Source organism: Pinus tabuliformis, chromosome 1_2, assembly GCF_031772625.1.
Source record: "Pinus tabuliformis cultivar Carrire ecotype Pingquan chromosome 1_2, CPIR1, whole genome shotgun sequence".
In the NCBI taxonomy this organism is placed as follows: Eukaryota; Viridiplantae; Streptophyta; class Pinopsida; order Pinales; family Pinaceae; genus Pinus; species Pinus tabuliformis.
In genome coordinates, this window is record NC_142298.1 from 779234758 (window position 1) to 779256883 (window position 22126).

The 22126-nt window shown below is 38.2% G+C and overlaps 1 protein-coding gene across 1 annotated transcript; it reads right to left on the reverse strand.

The window, feature by feature from the left end:
• Positions 1-11239: 11239 nt before the first annotated feature.
• LOC149208186 (pollen-specific leucine-rich repeat extensin-like protein 1) lies at positions 11240-12130 on the reverse strand. The gene has a single exon (XM_089398257.1). It carries the CDS (start codon positions 12128-12130, stop codon positions 11240-11242), a length of 891 nt encoding a protein of 296 aa, XP_089254383.1.
• Positions 12131-22126: the final 9996 nt, after the last annotated feature.

Here is a 22126-nt window from a genome sequence, read left to right on the forward strand (position 1 = left end):
CATTTATTCTCTTTGGAATAGGGCCTACTAACGAAACATGATTTAAAATAGTAACTTAAATGACACACCTTGAAGGGCTTGCATTCATAGTAGGCTCTTAATGAATTGATTAAAGGAGAAATAATTTTTTTGAAAAAGTGGGTGATGTGGTGAATACATTATCTTAATGAATGAAATAGAAATATGACTTACATCTAGATATTATTCATCATTGAAAGAAAAATTAGAAAGAACATGTAGTGTTGGAAATTATCAGGCCATACTTAAGCCTTTCATTAACAACACACCCCAATCTAGTTATTGCAATCAACTAGAACTCAATTAGTAGTCAAGGTGATGAATGAGGGGTTGCCAAGATTGACTAAAGTTATAACCATCCTATTGATTGAAGTCACAAGGTGCTTTTCAATTTCAAAAACTTTGTTCATGATGCATGAGGCATAATGGCAAGCTTACACTAAGAATTTTGTTTGATCGAAGAAAATGAGGTGTTTATTTTTTAAGGAATGTTATAAAATGGAGTATTTTGAGATGTGGTTATGGGTTGTTTCAATTATGTGTTACTCGATATAGGATTTGAAAGAAAACCTTGTTTGACTGGTGAAAGACTTGTCGTAGGGGCAAGGGATTTGATAAGCCGTTAATCCCATCATGGGATCCAATTTTATCTTTGGAAGATCATAATAATTCATTAAGAGTCTTATGAGGTTTTACTATCATCTTAATGTTCTTTTTCGTTAAGAATTTGGTAATGAAATTCATGGTTCCTTTGATATAAGGAAGAGTGAGAAGAGCGCGGGGCTGGGAGAAGCTGGAAGTTTTAGAAATTGGATTCTTAACCCATGAAAATATATCCTAATTTTGGAGATGGGTTGACCATCATCCATTAAGTATTTGATAATTGTGTTCTTTCTTAATCTATCAATTAGGGGTAAAAAATTTGAGTGGCATGAGGGAATAGGGTTTTGAAGATTATGGATTTTTTAGCAAGGTGATGTTGTGAATGGGCGTAGAGATACATGTTGTGTAAATAATTTTCCTATAAAAAATGTGGGAGAGAGATCCATTTGGAAGATGAGATATGAGGATTTCAAAAAATGGAATAGCTTCATCTTTTTCTAGATCGATGGTGAATTGGATATGGTGGGGTATTTTGTTAAGGAATTTGAGGAAGATGATAAGAGTGGATTATCCATGAGACCAAAAGATAAAAATATCATCAAAAAAATGGTACAAGAATTTTGGTTTCATATTCAAAGTGTTTAGGGTGATGGTTTCAAAATGTTCCATAAAGTTGTTAGAAATAATCAAGGATAGAGAAGATCCCATGGTTATGCTTTTGCTTTGCTCATAACCATTTCCTTCAAAAGTGGACATGGTAAAAGAGAGGCATATTTGAAGAATGTTAAGATCATGGTCGAATAACTTGGAAATGAGATCAATCGCTTCAGTCATTGGGATATTAGTGACTAGGTATACTACATCAATGCTAAACATAATGTCTTTTTCATCCAACTTAATGTCCTTTTTTCAATGGATGAAGTCAGAAGAGTCCTTTATGAAGGAGGAGGTTTTTCCAGCAAATTATTAGTTATTTTTAGAAATTAAGTGACTAAGGTCGTCAGTGGTATCTCCTATAGCATTGAAATAGGCCACATGGGGATGTTAGGCTTGTGAATCTTGGGTTGAGCATATAATTGGGGAGTTTAAGGTTTATGAGGAATAAGATAGTTTTGAATTAAAGGGTATAAAGAGGAAGCTTTGATAGCTCTAGAGGAGGAAGAGAGAAGGTTAAGAGGTTTAGATTTGTTCATCTAATGTATGAATCTAAACTTATTGACCTCATCTATTCCTCCTATAAACGTCACACTAAAATTACCATAAATTCCATTAACAATCTTGTTCCCGGATCCATCAAATATTCCTCTTTAGACCCTTTACCTCAAAAATGTCTTAATTCACATAACCCTAAAACTATCTAAATCTATGGCCAGCCCTGGATTCACAAGCCTAACATCTCCTTGAGGCCTATTTTCAATGCTACAATAGCTCCCAGTCATGCTCCTAGTGATTCTTTTCTACCAAACTTCAACCTTTCATTTGAGAAAACATTTTTCAAAAATTATTCTTCCAACTTCATTCATAAAACTAAGGACCTTAACTTGTATAAAAATGGAATTATGGTTAGCTTTGATGTATTATATCAGTTCATTAAGGTCCTGGTTCTAAAATTCATTGATCTCATTTCTAATTTAGTCGACCTTAAAAACCTTAAGCTTATTCATATATGTCTCTTTTCGAAATTCTTCTCCTTCAAAGGAAGATTTTATGAGAAAATTGAAGGCACAACCATGGGGGTATCTTGATCCCTCACTATTGTTGCCATCTTTATAGGGAATTTTGGAACCATCTCCATAGACAATTGGTACATGAACCAAAATGTTGGTATCATTTTGTTCATGATATCTTTTTCATCTAGCTTCATGTTTGATCCACTCTTATCACCATCCTTGAACATCTTAACGAGATTTCCCCCTCATATCCGATTGAGCATGGACCTAGAAAATGATCAAGTTCTTCCTTGTTTGACATCATCATCTCTCATCTTCTGAATGGTTATCTAAAACAAATTTTATAGTAAAAATATGGACAAATAACATTGTCCCCATTCCCATTACATCATCACTTTGCACATAAATCTACATTCTTAAAACCCTATTCACACATGAAATTTTAATTTCTAACCCCAATTTTTTGAGGAAAGAAAAAAACCCATTTAAGGAATTCCCAAATGACCCATCGTTACCCTGTAATGTCTCCTCCTCAACAAACCTATATACTAGAATTATTTTCTATTTTTTTGTTATTCAACGAAATGACATCTTCTAAATATTAAATGATGAAAGTGGAAATATGACCAAGGATGTTCAAAGATATTTGTGCCACCTTGGAGAAATAATACGATGATAGATCAATGAGCAATGAATTTTCGTTTTCAATGAAATCCATTTACATTATAATGAGAATTGTCTGAGAATAAAATACCTATTCTATCCATCTATCCATAAAGAATGGAATCATGGATCAAGGATGTGAGGTAATAACACTTATAATTTCAGTCTTAATTAAATTTTAATTTTATTATCAAATCATAAATTTTATACTTAACCCATCTACCTTTACTCACGGGGACCCCTAACATAAAATTACAAACATATTCATGTGATCCTACAATCTATGCTCTAATTAAGAGATTCATATAATGCACTTCCACCCAAGTGTTAAAACTAGTAAATACCTACCGATTCGAGAGGTATCTTGGCACGACACATGGTAATACTTGTTTTTATACAACAAATTTTAGTCTTGTTATATTAATTTTAATTTTCGGTTCATACATTTGTTGATTGACACCTCTCCACATGATTAAGTAGGGTGATATGAACACTTGACAACCATGGCATAGTCATTAACATGCAAAATTATTTTTAAGTTTTTCGAACTATATGGAATTTGGATGAGCTCTTAAGATCTTGGGCACGGATTACCGGGAGATGGGATGGCTCAAATGATCCTAACCATTCATCCATGGCCACCTCCATCCAGTAGTAGCCATTCTTTCTAGATAGGTTTTGCTAACTGATTGAAGGAAATATGGTCTTGACTCATAGTTTTGTGTTGGTATGTTGTTGGAGAAACCCTGACTCCATCCTTATGAGGAACCCTGCTCCACTTACTCTTCATAGTGATCTTACTGCTCCTTGGAGTGTCATTCACGTCGCGACTCAGCATGACAGGTGTCCAAAAGGTATTCATCCACCATGGTTGTCTCATATCAACTGTAAGAAGGTAAGGGTTTATTTTTTTAGAACCCTAATCCCTTATATGTGTGTAATACAATTTTTTATCTCTTCAAAACATTTCCAGGTTGGAGTTTCTTTTTTGAAGTTTTTACTCCACACAATGTGCGTTGTTAACAAGTTTTCTTTTCGTTTTTATTGTGCAGGAGAAACAGGGTCTGAGAATAAAGGTCATACGACTTACCATTCTTATCTCTAAGTTATTTTTGGTTGACTATCCTAAGTGAACATTTGCAGGGGTCAGTCACTTTTAAAAAAAAAATACACTGTGCAGGCTCACCACTCCTCCAACATCGAAGAGAAAATCTCCCGACTGCTTGGTTTTTGAGAGGTCCGGGTTTATGATTTGTTTACAATTTAAAATGGTTTCCATTGAGGATTTTATGTTTTTTTAAGAAACCCTTATGATGTCGAAACCCTAGGCCTCAACCTCCAATGATATATGTGAGAAATGTGCGGATGGAACCTGGCTACGACCTCCTCCACCCAGACTTCGCATGTTATGTGTATCCATTTGTTTGATATGTTATCTTCTTTTGGGCAAAAACCCTAACAACTTTATTTTGAAGAATATTTGTATCTATATATATGAACAATATTACTCTCGACAAATTATATTTATTTTTTTGTTCGAGTATACAGGTACTAATTGTTTTTTTAAATGGGGGACTAGTCCCTTTAGAAGGGCCCAGAGTACAATATTTACATTATATACAACTGTCAGTCACATCAGTCATATTTTTCGAGATAGTACAAATATCTGCCGCAACAGAAAATGGGGGACTAGTCCCTTTAGAAGGGCCCAGAGTACAATATTTACATTATATACAACTGTCAGTCACATCAGTCATATTTTTCGAGATAGTACAAATATCTGCCGCAACAGAGCAAGTATTAGTAACAACATTACGCTGCAGGAACAGTGGAAATCATGCAGCAAGGGAAATAGAACCCGGGTGGAGAGGCGGCAAGCCGACTGTCCCGACCGCGGTGGTATAAGCCAAGGTGCATATAGTGACTAATTGTTATTCAATAAAAAGAAATGGAGTTTTCATACTCTATCTTTTCCTAGCTTGTCTACTCAGTATTTTCATGATTCCGGGTTATTCAAAATTATTGTATATTGTTCTTATGCTACGGATTACAGCATTATTTCTTATGGTTGGAATATTCTCAGAATTACTCTACTTGACATTTCACTGTTAGTTAGTATTTTTATTCTATGGTTTCAATAGAGATACCAGAATGGTTTGTCTTCATATTTTTTTTATTACATACCAATATAGCCACCTTGCGACTGTATTGAACCATCAGGCTTATGCATTCGCTAGTTTGGTACTAATCTTATGCAGAAAGGGTTCCTTTTCGCGTACCTTCTTACCAAATTAAAACTAACCCTTCATAGAAAATGGAAATCATAAATTTATCTTGTAGTTGCAATGCCACAACCACAGGGTTAGGAATTGGTACATTATCTTTTCATAAGGAAAATAAATTCAATTTTTTTTATAATACACTTCTGCTTCCCGAATCCTTCAGTCCCATTCCTCTTCCTGATGATGTGAACTTGTACATATATTGCAATAGTATTCTATTTCCGGCACTCATAATTCATTAAAGTATATGGAAGAAATGCATTATTAATATCTAAAAGTTTTTTTTTCTTTATTTCTCTAAAAATATCTGTGGTGTTATCGTAGGGGAGTTCCCATTTGATAGTCGTTATTTTCCTTTGTTTTTTTCCTATGTGTGTTATCTAATTAACAATGATTTAACGAATCTATTAGTTGTTTATGGGCATTAGGTACTTATATCAACATTTAACAAAATTTATGTTTATGTTGTTTGACTACCCAACCATAAGCTAAACTCTTTCACTTACCTTCCTCGAGAAACTATCCCTCAGTCTAGTTCAACCGTGAGTAATCATTTTTCTTCCTTGGAGGAGACAAGTTTCTAGCAAAACTTGTATCTCGGCAATTTTTTACGAGCATCTATCTTCAACTGGTGTAGAGGCATTCATTGCCTTTCTCTCTAGTAGTGAAAATCCCAATATTACCAGATGAACAACTTTTCTCTCCCATTGTTCTTGTTTTTGTTCTATTGGGTTGTCTTTGCAATGTATCCTCTTTTCTATCTCTCCGGACATCTTTCTCCACCCAGCAAGAGAGAGAGACCTCTTTTTTTTTTACTTTTTTACGTTATCGGGCATCCCAATTATGTTATTTCATTTTTTTGGTTGAAGAACTAAATAATTGTTTTTCTTTGGATTGAGGGTTATTTACTCTTCCAATGACAGTAACATACTTCTCTTTCTAGACTATTAATATTTTCCATTAACATTCGCTATATTTTTAACGACTTGTAATATCTAGTTAACAACACACATTCACATCACATTTAATATCAAACATTTTGATTAAATACATGATATAAAATTCCCAAAATTAAAATTGTCCAAAAATTAACAGTTAATGCACCTAAGTCATAAATTTGTTTGAGTCATAGACTCAGAGGAATTACATACTCCATCTCCCAAATTAAGAATACTTTCATCGATAGAAGAATCCAATTTCTAAAACTTGTACTATCTTTCATCACCGCAATCTTATTTCTCTTCCTTTTATTCAAGGAACCATGGATCTCAGTATGGAAATCTTAACCAAAAAGGATATTAAGATTCTAGTAAAACCCTAAGAGATGCTTAATCAATTATTTTGATCCCATTATGGCATTAGGGGTACAACAAATCCCTTGGTCCTGTGGAAAGTGTTACATTAGTCAAAGTGGGCATTATTTCAAATCCCACATCAAGGAAAACTTTAATGTCAAAACCCATAATTGCATCTCTAAATATGCCATCTCTAAATATTCTTTAAAATTAAACACTTAATTTAATTTAATTAAACCAAAATCTTAACTTCATCTTCCCATTACACCTCTTGGATCATCCATGAAGCTCTTGAAATTGGGAAGCACCTTGATAACTTTAATTGAGAAGATGGATATAGAATTAGCCAATCTTGACAACCCTTCATTGATTACCTTGACCACTAATCCAATTCCTAGTCAATATCCCCCTCCCTGACTCTTTCTTTTAGCTCCCTTTTATTTCTCATTCCTCCCCTTGGCTCTCAACTTTAAATTTCCCTTTACCCCATCTCTCCTCTGCACTCCTCTCCCCACTCCACCTTTTCTTTAAGTTCCCTCTTCATGGTGGGATCACCCTTTTACTATTATTTGCATTCCTTTCCTTAATATTTTTTGTGTCATTAATTGAACCTCCATTTACTAAAATAATTTCCTTCCTCAATACCACCCACCCACCCACCTTTTCCTTCTTCTTTCATTTACAATTTTCTATTTTCCATTTCTCTCATCATTATTTTACTATCATCACTATCACTTCACATAAATTATTAGTATTTATTCAATATTGTATTCATCTTTTTATTTCCAAAATATCCCATATTAATTATTAGACCATTTTATATCCTATCGAATCGAAACTAATTTACATACCTATTATATTCTTATTATTTTATGGAATATTTATACCACCACGAAAACTTTATTTTATCATAATAATTACATTGATTCATTATCTAATGTCTATCCTATTTTATTTTTTCATAATCTCCACAACAATATCTTTTCTCCCTTTAACGGTTTCGTCTTTTAATCATCTTATATAATCCTCTCATTCTTAATTCAGGGAATTATTCATTCAATTTTATTTGTTTATAGTAATCAATATTGGAATTTCCACTCCAAATGTTACACATTTCATTACAATTCATATGATTCGCTCCAAAAGAAATATTAACAATTTATTTATTATAAATTATATATATAATTTATTTAATATATAAAAATAACTGATAACAATAAATTTTAAAAAACAATGCTTTAAAATATATTCATCAAAATTGAATAATTAACTATTATGTAATCATTAATTTGTAAAATTTTACATTTATAAATATACTCTAGTCATATATGGATGATAGTGAAAAATTCAATTATTCTCTAAGTTTAAAAAACTTAGTCAGTTATATAAGTAATTGCGTTGAGAAATATGGAATTATCTAAATTCTAAAACATCGTTTTTATGAGTGCACTAAGAGGAACAAATTTAGTATATCAAGGAAAGTGCATAACATATGGGCATATGTGCTAGAAACATAAATACACAAGTGTGTACCAGAGAAACATGACAATTATAAGAGAAAGTGCTACATTAACTACCTAAAAGCTTACAGAACTTTGTATTTTAAATCGTGAAGATCACAACATCATATTATATGAATTAGAAATAGAGTTGTGTATTTTTATACAATTGAAGTGAGGTCTCTTTTCAAAAGGGGGCGATGGGCTTACTAAACAAGCTTATACACATTAGAATATTTGTTGAAAGTGCAGCCGAGGATTTTGTTGACATTTAGAATTACTGTAAATTATATTATTTACAAGGATAAACTTTACATATAAGTTTACAACTTGTTGAAAGTGTAAACACCTGAAAGGTATTCAGGTGCAAACTTAAGTATCTGGTGAGGCTAGACGAGAAGCAATGGCAGAATGATACATAATATCACGACCCCTAGAAGTTTCCTGAAGGATTTTTCTCAGTATTTTTTCTTTCTCTGGGGTCAAACGCCCCCTCGATTTCTTCGTCATCATGATTTGAACTCTTATCCTGGGGTTTACCAAGACGAGAAGCAATGACAGAATGATACATAGTGTCATGACGCCTAGTAGTGTCCCGAATGGTTTTTCTCAAAACGCCCCCTTACAAACTTGAACGCTTGGGTGAAACTTGCCCTATCTCTTCTTCGTTATCATCTGAAATTTTACGCATGACTTTGCCTTCTGTTTTCGAATCGTTTGTTACAACGTCTGCCCATAGCCCCTGATCAGCTTGGAAGCCATGGGCAGGAAAAATAACATCCTCTCTTCTTGTTATCATTAGACATCTTGAAAAGTATATGGATGAGTCAGTTAGTGCAGAGAATCTAGCAGAAGCTAAAGAGAAGATTTGGGTAAACACAAATTCAAATGTTTCAGATATTTGGACATGAATAGAAATCATTTTTGAATAGGAGCAGCTAGTACAGAAGGAAAAAGCAGCTATTGCCTAGATCAAAGAGGAACTAGACAAAAAACCTAAAGAAACAACAAAAATTTATCAAAGTTTTGTATTGAGAAATAACAAAAGAACTTGAAGAAATGGGCATTGAAGCCTAGACGGATGCAGTCCTTGAAGTCATAAAAGTATTGACAAAGAGAAATTTAATGCTACAGCTAGAAAACAAGTGTCATAACCTCGAAGTTTAGATCAAGAGGTTTAATAATAAAAAAAATGTTTTGTAGCAAAACGGACTTCCATCACTAAGAGATTCTCATAGCCAGTTGACCTAGCAGGAAAATTATCAAAAGAAACTTCATGAAATAGCAGTAGAAAACTCCAAATTTGCTAAAGTAAAAGGAAATGTTGGTGGTAAATCTTTTCTACAAGGGTTAGAAAGTGATTTATTCAATTCCTATGAGATTCACCATCTCTTTGTAAACATGCCTACATTTGAAAAATGCACTGAAGTAGATGAAGACAAAATTACAGACACTTAATAATATATTCTATTAATCTTGAATGAGGAAATTACACACAAATTTATACAATCAATAGTCTCAAGATAGGAATTCTATCTTAGACGTATAGTAGTGTGGTTGAGAGATTCTCTCAACCACACACTAAACTAGGAGAAACTATATTCTATCTTATTCTTATTATGTAGGAACAAACTCCTCAAATAGAAATTTACAACTATAGACAAGTAGGAATTAATTATTTTTAACTCCCCCCCTTAATGACTACTTGTCATGATAGTCAAATACACCACCATCAGGCGAATTGCATGTACAAAACCTCCAAAAACACAATCTGCTACCCTCAGACAGATCCACAACTTCTTTGATCCCGCGGATCCCCTTGAAGGTGAATTGGCGCGATCCTGAATGGAAAACCCACGCCCATTGGCGCGATTAATGGCCTAACAGACGCGGTAGTTGGCCTTCCTGGCGCTACTATCAGCGCGAAAAATGCGCCAATCCCCTTCTACTCAGAAAAAATCATCTGAGTCCGAGCCAGGTGTTCTACAGTCCACCTGCTCAATTGAGCACAAAGCTCTCGTGTACACACAGCCACAAAGGCAAGCAGAGAAAGATTCGCTCAACTTGTCAAACAACGCATTGACATCCACGATTCCAGCCACAAAGGCACCTCAAGCCACATAGGTGATTCTGCCACAAAGGCAAGCTGGCCACAAAGGCACTTCAGTCACAAAGACTATACAGCACCAACCATCACTTTACAGTGACAAAAGATGTTTTCAGGCTAACCATAAACCATTACAAAGTGGTTTTAAGAACACCACGAACTTTCAGATGCCCTTAAAAATCTTACATCTAATTCCACATTTTGGAGTTTCTGGGTACATACAATGACTATTACAATAACATGCTAGGGAGTCTATTCCACAAGCCACACTAACTCAAACAAAAATCTACTTTGTTGTCCACCATAAACGTTGTCGCTGCTCCTTTACCTCATCTGTGAGGGGTCCACTGATAAAGAAACCGGAACATAGGCACTCACAGCCACACGAAGAGAACACAATTTTCCCTTCAAGAACAGTAATCCAGGACTCCACAGTCCAATCCTCCATCGCATTTCAGTATCCAATTCTCCTGGCATCGCAACATAATGCCACTTCCCCTACTCACAGTATCAAGGCTAGTCACTGTTTTTAAGCATACTGCCTCATGCTCGCTAACAATCTGCAACACGATCTCAATCATCCTCCAATTTCTGATGTAGCTCCAATTGATGTCGTTTTCACGTCAGGTTCACCATTCCCTGCAAATTTGCTTAGTGTTGGAATGACCAGTTCCAACACACACTCAAAATTGTGACAATAGTTGGTCATACTACTGTCACTTAAATTACAACCAATTTCATTGTCATGAGAGTTAATCAATATATTGTAGCATCATCAGATAATTAAACAAATACATTTTGACAATAGCATAAACTTCACGGCCAAATAGTGAGAATAGACACCATGTCGCCCTTGCCGGAGGACAAACGGAGAGCAAAGAGATGGGCTGATACACCCCCAATCACCCAAAACTGCTCATTTCTCCACCAATCATCAAGATAAAATAGCATAGAAATCAAGTGTCATGAAACTGAACGTGAACACGAACTCGCGCCTCATCACAATTCTTCATCCACGCCATTTTTTCGCTCTTTAGAACCGGCTCTCCTACAACAAATCTAATGTAGCTGATGTTCTTCATGCAAATTGTTAACTTCCTCATCAAGCTGGCCACTGCGGCCATGTTGCCACGCTTACTCGGCCTCCTGTGTGAAGGCACCACCATGGAGATGACCGCCCACAGGCTACCACCGATTCGTCACAATAGGACATGAATATGGCCTCATTAAGAGTGGCAGACATGTTCCCCGGACTAGAAGGAAGGCATCTTCCGAGATTATTGTTGGCAAAAACAATAACAGAAACAGGAGAATTTCCAAGATTAGAAGGAATTTCAAGATGAAACCTGTTATTGTTGATGAAGATGGCGTCGAGATCTTTGTCAAACAACTGCTTGGGCAGCTCCCCCTCGAAATCATTGAACCTAATGTCCAAGAACTTCAATGATGGCATAGACAAAACCACAAGTGGAAATGGCCCAGCAAACCTGTTATTGCTGATATCAAGCTCATACAGCAGGGTCAGATTCCTGAAGCTGCGAGGCACTCTCCCACAGAACCTGTTGGAATTGATATGGAAAAATGCTAGATCTGTGAGCAGGCCCAGGCTCGCGGGCAGATACCCTGCAATATCGGCATGGTTGAGATCAATGCCCGCAACTACCTGAATGGAGGGATCATCCATTGTAGGAGCACAAAATACACAGGTGTAGTTACAGACATCGGGACCGACCCAGTTCCCAGTTGTGTTGAATGGATCTGAGATTATAGCCTTTTTCCAGCACTGAAGAGCAGTGTAGGCATTCTTAAGTCTCGGATTCGTGAAGTTGAACCCCGTACCATTAGAATCCAGCACCTCTCCGTGGGTAATGTAGTTGACTTCTTCATTGGAATGAGCTGCCATAAGCCCAAAAACGAAGCCCGCAACAAGCAAAATAGCAAAACCCACTTCTTGCATTGCAAGTAATTGTTTGAATCTATGCCTTCCTCGCATGTTAACCAGCACCCACTCTGACCTTGCCACTCAATCCATTTATACCATAACTTTCATTCTTTTCAGAATTCATATTCGACGTCTGCCATATTCTGATTGTTCCATCTTCAGATCCAGTTGAATATGATTTGAGCAAAACGCAGACAATGAACCGAGCCATGATGTCCCTTGTTACAAGCAATTTCTTCTCCGGTGTGAAAATAAAAAAAAGACACGGCAAAATACCCTATTGTTTTTTTCAAGATTCAGCGATCTAGTCGATGGGGTTTGCACGGATCTATTCGAAGCCGAGGTTCAGCGATCGAATCCCACAAACGGGATGAGATCGGGAGCCAGAGCCTGGGAGTTGTTAGCCTTCACTTGGTTATGCTTAAAGCTGAAGACCTCTGCAGCACCACCTCGACTACTGCGCGCCTCTCTCGACTCGGCCTCACGACCTTGTCCTTGAAGAGCCCGGAAAGATTAAATCCAGGCGAGAAAGAAATGATATCGAAGGCATTGAGCAGGGCCGCAAGGTGGCCCCATTTTCTCCAGCTTCTCCTTGTCAAGCTTCGGCGCGTCGGGGCTGCTCTTGACAGAGGGAGGGTAGATCACATAAAGAAGAAGCGGGGCAACGATCAGGGATACCAGACCGGGCACCAGCGCAGCGACCGCCCAATCCGTCCACCCGATGGTCTGCCCTCCAATAGATTCACCCCACAGCAGCTCCCTTCGACTTTCAATGGCGGCCTCCTGCGGCCTCCTCCACGGCAGTCCCAACGCCCTTCACATTGGCTGCAGACTCAAACAACATTGTCAACCATTGGATCTCAGCGTCCTGGCAGACCGCTCCACTCAAGCACTCAGGCCGCTCCACCACTTGAACAGATCACAAAAAATAATTGATGGACAAACAACATATACTAAACTCTTTATTTTCCCTCAGCCCAGGAGGGGCCAGGCCCTCACAGGCTCTGATACCAAGATAAAATTACAAACACTTAATAATATATTCTATTAATCTTGAATGAGGAAATTACACACAAATTTATACAATCAATAGTCTCAAGATAGGAATTCTATCTTAGACGTATAGTAGTGTGGTTGAGAGATTCTCTCAACCACACACTAAACTAGGAGAAACTATATTCTAGCTTATTCCTATTATGTAAGAACAAACTCCTCAAATAGAAAATTACAACCATAGACAAGTAGGAATTAATTATTTCTAACTGATGAAACATTCAGGAAAGTAATAAAGTTTTCATATCGAGATGATGATAAGTCGGATAAGTGCCACGAACTTATTGAATGAACAAAAAGCGGATTTAAAGGCAGGTTTTGGGCAAAGAAACATGAGAAGAATCAGCAGAATCAACAAAATCATATTTAAAACCAATAGTTAGAGAGGAAGCCACCATCTCATGGTTTTTCTCTTGTCAATATCAGAAGGAAAAATAACATCCTCTTCTTGTTATCATTACCTTTTCGTCAACATTCTCACTATGAGAGTGAATTGATTCATTACTGTTACTGGAGTAGCTACATTTCCAAACATAAATCTTTAGAGAAGAGCTACCTCCAGCTTTGCGGGAAAGAAAATTCTGGCCATGGCACAAAGTCGTTTTCCCAAAGAACGGCCTGTACTCGAAAACTGGACCTGAAATAACAACCATTAAGGCAAACCAGGGTTTCTATAGAGTGGCGAAACAAAATAAAAATTAAATTACTCAATGCAGATGTATCCTGGCAGCTTATCTATGTGCACTGGATCATATAACAAACAAAACTACAGAGAAATTAAATTACTCAGTGCATATGAAGCATGGGAATCTCTAAGTATAAGCATATGTGAGGTATATATATATATGAACCATACATATTCGATTATTCAAGAAAACTCGAATATCTAATGACACCTTTATAATTCGCAGCCCAGGAATTTTCCACAACGATTTCACTCCCCGTCGATATTTTATAAATAATTTCCTATACTTAAACCAAAATATGAATAATGGAAATTTTCTTAATATGAGATTTCATGAAAATCGTGAGGGGAATTTTCTTGTCGATGTCATTGGTCTACGTACTCACTATGTGAATGCAATTCCCTTCCAGTTCAATTACAACTACAAAATTTCGCCAAATTTCAAGAGAAAAATATCAACCTAAATTTTTCTCTGAATGTAGTACCTGTCATCGACGTTTTGTCTAGAATCATATCTTTTAGAGAAACCACAAAGGGAATGGTTGGTGTTGGTTTCATCGGTCTACGTTGTTAGAAAATATAGAATTTACGCGGAGAAGCAGAGGGAAGTTGTTTCACGAAGCTTGATTTCGCACAGCTATACAAAGGCTTAATAAAAAACAGAATTCACTCACTGCACAAATAGAGTAAAATAGAGTAAGCTTGGAGCAACACAATAAAACTTAGGATTAAATTATAATTCATGAAAATACATTCATATGAGACTGAAGTTCATTCACAAAGTAAAAAGAAAGATTTACACTGATTTACACTTCACGAGGGGTCTTGGGGTAACACACTAACTGTTGTTTTCACGGGCCCACCAAACGTTTCTCTATGATTTTATCCTCCCTACCTCATAGACTTTACGACATAAAAACGTTTCTCCATGATTTTATCCTCCCTACCTCATAGACTCTACGACATAAAAAATGACTTTTACATTCATATTTATCTCAACATACAATTTGACATTAATACATGACAGAGAAAAATAATTAATACGCTATTGTTGTTGACTGTGGACAATAATCACGTAGGTGTTTGTGGAGTATGGGCAATAGTCGCACAGTAAATGCTTGCTCGTATTTACTAAACTTGATTAAATTCCTTAACTTATGTGATGTGTTGCAAAATGGTTCATGCGGTACTTCTGTTTTGGCTTTAGTCCTTCCATCTTCAAACAAAGACACAACCTGCAAAAATACTTTTCACAGGTATCGCTGCTATTAGGGTGTTTAACGTGGTAGTTGGGATTAATATTTCCAACACTCCCCCTTAATCACAATTGTCGCCATTGACAATTCCCAAACAGTTTATGAGATAAACAAAACTTTCACATGCTAATGGCTTTGTGAGGATATCAACAAATTTTTCCCGTGACCTGCAGCACTGCAACACAATTTCATCATTGTTAATCAACTCTCTAATAAAATTATATTTAGCATCAATATGCTTGGTCCTTTTGTGAAAGACAAAAATTTTTGACAACGTAATTGTTGTGGTGTTGTCACAGAAAATAGTTGTCATTCCCTCTTGGTCATAACAAATATCCCTCAACATCCTTCTTATCCAAACTGCCAAACACGTTGTTGTTGTTGCTGCGACATATTCAGCTTCTGCTGTTGACAATGACACTATTGGCTGCTTCTTGGAGGCCCATGAAATGGCTCTGGAACCCAAATGGGAAACATATCATGACGTGTTGTTTCTGTCATCGACACTTCCTACCCAATCACTGTCAGTGTAACCAACCAACGTGAAATCACTTGTTGTTGTGTACAAAACACCATAATATTTTGTCCCATTGAAATACCTTAAAATCCTTTTCACTACTTGCCAATGTGTCTCCTTGGGTGTCTCCATGAACCTCGACACCAAACTTACTGCATACATTATATCCGGCCTAATGGTGGTCAAATACATCAAGCTGCCTATCATGCTTTTGTATAATGTCGGATTGACATTGTTGCTGCAATCTTCTTTTCTCAACTTCAACCACATGATAGTTGGAGTTGGTGAGAGCTTGTTGTTCTACATTTTAAACCTCTCCAAAATGTTTGTCACATACTTCACTTGAGAGATAAAAATTTCATTTTTTGTTTGCTTCACTTCTATGCCCAAAAAATGTCTTAACATTCATAAGTCAGTCATTTCAAATTCACTCTTCATGACTTGTTCGAAATCAACATTGAGGAAATCATCACTGCTAATAAAAATCAAATCATCTATAGACAACAATAAGAATCTTACTATCGCTCTTTCTGATGTAGAGAGTAGGCTCACTGTCACATTTTTCGAAACCATTGTCTAACAAGTGGGCATCTATCTTACTATACCATGCGCGTGGTGCTTGCTTCAACCCATAGAGAGCTTTCCTCAACTGATATACTTTGTCTTCTTGGCCTTCTACCTCATAACCAGGCGGTTGCGCAACATACACTTCTTCTTTCAACACCCCATTCAAGAACGTTGATTTTACGTCCATTTGATACACTTTTCGTTTATGATGCGCGACAATTTCCACAACTATATGCACTGTCTCCATCCTCGCGATTGGCGCGAACATCTCCCTATAATCTCTTCCATACTGCTGCTTGTATCCTTTGACAACTAGCCTTGCTTTGTGCCTTTCAATATTTCCGTCAATGTTGCTTTTGGTCTTATAGAACCACTTCACTTCAATGATATGTCTTCCTTTCGGAAGGTTCACTAACTCCCATGTTTCATTCCTTTCTATTGCTTCTATTTCTTCCTCCATTGTTGCAACCCATTTTTCTTCTTTGACTGCATCCTCAAAATGGATTGGGTCATCTACATGACAAAACAAGGCAAATAAGGAATTCAGACTAACGCTACTATCAACTTCATCTTGCTTATAAATTTCATTTAAATTTCTTGAATTTTGGTCTTCTTGTGCTTGCTGAAGATGGGCTTGACATGTCACTTGGTGTTGCGCTTTGTGTCATACTTGGAGAAACACTTTCTTGGCTACGTGAAATTGTCCTATTATTTGTTCATGGTGTTGCTTGTTGCCTGCTTTGTTGCACTTGAATAGGAGTAGAGGGAGTCATTGTTGAGGAATTACTTGCTGCTGTTAATTCCTCTTTGTCCTCATGTGATATACATGCTTTGACATTGACTGTCTTTTCTAACCGTCCATCCCACACTTCCTCTTCTATAAACTGCACATCTCTATTGATTATGACCTTCTTGGTTAATGGACTGTAGAGTTTGTATGCATTAGATTCATCAAGGTATCCAACAAATATAAATTTGTCCCCCTTGCTGTCCAACTTCTTCCTCAACTCATCCGGGACATGTGCACACACTACACATCCAAAAACTCTCATGTGAGTGATACGATGCTTTCTTCCACTCCATGCCTCTTCAAGAACTATGTTCTAGACGCTTTCGGTTGGACACATCTTCAATATATATGTTGCACAAGCGATGACTTCAACCCAATAATCATTTGGAAAATGCTTTGCCTTCATCATAATCCTTGCCATTTCCATAATGGTCCTATTCTTCCTTTCTGCCACACCCTTTTGGTGAGGTGTATACCTTGTTGTAAATTGTTTGTGAATTCCATGCTCCCTGCAAAATTGAAGGAAGTCATTTGAGATGTATTCTCCACCTTTGTCAATCTTGCAGACTTTGATGTAGTGTCCACTTTGCTTCTCAACAAGAGCTTTGTATTGGCGAAAGTGCTCAAACATTTCACTTTTCTATTTTAAGAAATAGATCCATGTCTTCCTTGTGTAGTCATATATGAAGGCCAATAAATAGTGGCTGCCACCAATTGATGGTGTCTGCATTGATCGACATAAATCTGAGTGGACAATCTCTAAAGGTTCCTTTGCCCTCAGTGACGTTCTGGTTGGAAATGTCTCTCTATGTTGCTTGCCTAAGATACATCCTTCACATACGCTGTCCGATTTTTCTATGAGTGGTAGTCCCTTCACCATGCCTTTCCTATGCAGCAAATTTAAACTTCCAAAGTTGAGATTTCCAAATCTCAAATGCCATAACCAATTTTCATCTTTGACTTCTGCTTGAAAGTTTACTTGTATGAGAGCTGCATATTTTCTTCCATTCTCTTGTGATTTCATTGAGAGTTGTGCTTGTGCACCTTCTTTCTACAAATCTGATCTTATTTTTAGGGGAAACATTCTATTGTTTGTCATCTGAACCTTTGTAATCAACTGTCTCTTTGGAGGTCTATCCAAAATCGTGCACACATCATTTCTGAAGAAGACATTGTAGCCCTTTTGCATGAGTTGTCCAATGCTTATGAGGTTATGCTTCATAACAAGGACAAAGTAAAATCAGAGATTTACTTCTTCCCCCCCCTTCTTTGCTAGGATATTAACTCTTCATTTTCCCATGACAACGACTTTGCTACCAGTCTCTAATGTCACTTCAGATTTCACACTTTCATCTAGATTGGAAAATATTTCTTTGTTTCCTCACATGTGGTTGCTACACCCCGAATCTAGATATAATATATCACTTTGTTTTTCTTGTGCTACATTATAAGCTAAAAACATGTCATTATGGTTTTAACTTTCTTTTGTGAAATTTACACTTGGTTTGTTACTAATGTCATATTGTTTCTTTCTACATTCATTTTCATAATGACCATACTTTTTACAGTAATGACAATAAACTTGAGATTTATCATACCTCTAACCTTGTGCTTGATTTTGGCTTCGGCCTTGACTTGGATTTTGATTGCAGCCTCTTTCATTTGAGCTCGAAGGGCTGCTTCTTCTACCTTTGTGTGGGCTTCTTCCTCTTCCTCTAGCATATGATCTTCCTCTGCCTCGACCTTGACCAAATGACACTTGTGTCTTGAACACATGCTCCAATGAGGAGCTTGTTTCTGTATTCAGTGTATGTTCATGAGAAATCAGTTATGCATTAAGCTCATCCGCTGAGAACTGTGAGAGATCCTTTGTCTCTTCTATGGCCATAACAATTGCATCAAACTTTGCTGGCAAACTTCTCAAAACTTTCTCAACTATTCTTCTTCACTCAAGTGTATCACCATGAGACCTGATTTGAGTAACCAACCCAATTACATGTGAAAAAAACAAGTTTACATTCTCAGACTCTTTCATACAAAGTGTTTCAAAGTTTCTTCTCAACATTTGCAACTTTGTTATCTTGACTTTTGCCATACCTTGGTAGGTTGTCTCGAGGGTGTCCCATGCTTGATTGGACTTTGTTGCTGCTGCAACCCTTGGGAAAACACTTTCATGAACTATTTGGAAATTGTAGAAGAGGGCTTTTGCATCCTTCTTTCTGTTGTCTCTTAATAAATCTCTTTCTGCTTGAGATAGGACATTGTATGCTGCTGTGTCTGCTAGTTCTTGAAAACCATTCTCCACCAATTCCCTAATGTCTTGAGAAGAAAACATGACCTTCATTGTAATAGCCCAATTGATCTAGGTGGATATTGGTGGCCACCTGCCAGGTCCACTTGGACCCCCACCATTGTCTTTCTCAGCATTTTCAGTTTCCTTAATTGTAGCACAGTTTACTATTTTTAGCAGTTTTTCGGGTCCTGAACTTCCGGAGCCGTTTTGAGGCCCTAAACGACGTTTTTTTGGAATTCTGGGGCGACCGAGCCCTATGTTGCCTCGCCTCCCAAAGTGGTAGTACTCGGATAGATCTTTCTAACGAGCTATCGTACGCGTCAAACGGAGATCGTATGCCAAAGTTACGACCCCGGGAAATTGATGTACCAATTTACCCAAACGGGGCCCACAATTTGGCGTTTCATCTTCTAGGGTTAGGTTTCGGTATGTGAAGGGTTTTCCATTGTTTCTCAACAATAAATAGGCCTTCGAGCCTCATTGTAATACAGTTCAGAACAGTTCAGAGGCATGTAGCCATCACATCTCTTCTCAGAGATAAGCTACCATCGCCCTAGCTAGTTTATTGCCATTTCTGTTTGTAAGCATATGTCAGTATTTTCCATTAATGAAATGAAGTATTATTTCCGCTGCATCTTTGTGTATATGGTTATCTCTGTAATTTGTTGCGTTCCTGCTTAAATCTAGATCAGTGGTATCAGAGCGGTCTGCTTTTTCTCTGTTTTTCTTTGCATGTCCCCAACAAGGTCGGGATATAAGGAGTTAGGGCTTGAACTGGTTGAACCTTTGCAAGACCAGCCTCGCAAATCCCGACGGCCTCCCATGGCGGACGAGAAGAAAGATGAGGGGGCAGGAGATCCCATCAAAATCTTGCTCGAAGAAGCGCTCGAGCGACAACGGAACGCGATGATGGACAGCTTTGCGCAGATCCTTCAGCGGCTACCCAGAAGCGGCGCATCGGCTTCCAGCAGCTCCTCTGGAAATGCCACACCCTTTAAGGTACAAGTTAATTTTGAAATCCCCATATTCGAGGGTCAGATAGACGCCGATGCCGTAGATAAATGGTTAAATCTGCTAGAGGGTTATTTTTCTGTTCATGAATTTTCGAGTCGGGAAAAGATTGTTTTTGCTCTTCTCAAAGCAGCCCCCCACGTCAAGGACTGGTGGGAAACCTACTGCGAGCAGAAGGATGAAAGTACTGGCTCACTATTTTCAGCCGCACCCACCTGGGATTCGTTCCGGGATGCCATCAAGGAGCAGTACTACCCTGTCGGAAGCTATGAGGATGAATACATAAAGTGGACCACGCTGCGGCAGGGAAGGGACCAAGATGTGCCGGAGTTCACCAATCTTTTCCATACCCTTCGCACAAAGTTGGGTATCAAGGATTCGGAGCAACATTTGATACTCAAATACCGTGGCTGCCTACACAAGTACATCCAGGAAGAAATACAGTGCCTAAACATCCCCTCGCTCGGCGCAGCATACCGGTATGCCGTCAAAGTCGAGAAGAAGTTTAAACAAAAGAAGCGAGACTTTGGATCTGCGAATCCAAAGCAGGGGAAAGGTGCCCCTAAACCACAGAACAAAGGACAAAGCCAAGGCGGGACAGCCCAAGACAACCAGCTGAAGCTGCAAGCAAAGAGCAACGCCGCAAAGCCGAGAAAGGACACTGGAAAATGGTGCGAGTTCCATAAGAGCTCCACTCACAACACAAGTGAGTGTCGGGCCAAACAGTCACTGGTGGCTGAGCTAAAGGTTTCAGAATCAGATGCATGTTCCGACTCTGAGTCAGAACCTGATAAGGGGTATGAAAAAGGGAAGCAGATCATTGATGCGGATCCCAGCGCCACTGTTGCTACCGCAAAGATCCAGAAAAATGAACCCGAAGATCCAGAGGAGGAGGAGCGTCTCTTCCACTCCCAGATGTGGGTCAAGGGCTCCCCGATACAGTTCATTGTTGATAGCGGGAGTCAAAAGAACCTCATTTCGGCAGAGGTCGTGAAGCGATTGGGCTTACCGACCACAGCACATCCACAACCATACACCATTGGGTGGCTTTACCAAGGGCGAGATCTTCGCGTGAGCCAGCAGTGTCGCCTTCCATACAACATCAAGCCCTTCACGGATGAGGTATTGTGTGACATTGCTCCCTTTGAAGTTTGTGATGTATTACTAGGACAACCATACTTGTGGAAGCGACATGCTGTGTATGAATCAAGGCCCCGTGCTGTTATTATTACATTGGGAAATAAGTTGTTCAGGATACCAGAGGTACCACCACCTGCCGCCATCTCTTTGATTACTGCAAAACAATGCAGTAAGATCATTTCCAAAACCAGGAAATTTGTTTTCCTGATGATACGCCCTCAAGGGAAGAAGAAGACAGTGGCCGCGGCCTCCAAACGAGGTCTCTCTGCACGGCAGCTACAAATGGACAAGATTGTGGAGGAGTACAAAGACATCTTCACCTCCCCGGCAGGGGTTCCTCTGCACTGTCAAGTCAAGCACTCCATTGATCTGACCCCAGGTGCGCCGCTACCCAATGGACCAATTTATCGGCGCTCCGTTCTGGAGAACAATGAAATCAAGAGGCAGATTCAGGAGCTCCTACAGAAAGGTCACATCCGTCCGAGTTCTTCGCCCTGTGGGAGCCCGATAGTGTTGGTACAGAAGAAGGATGGGACGTGGAGACTCTGTATTGACTATCGGACGCTGAACAAGATCACTGTCCGTAATAGGTACCCGATCCCGCGGATTGATGACCTCCTAGAACAACTAAAGGGGGCGAAATATTTCAGCAAGATCGATCTGAAGTCAGGATATCACCAGGTACCAATTGAACCCTCAGATGTGTGGAAGACTGCCTTCAAATCCAAGGAGGGC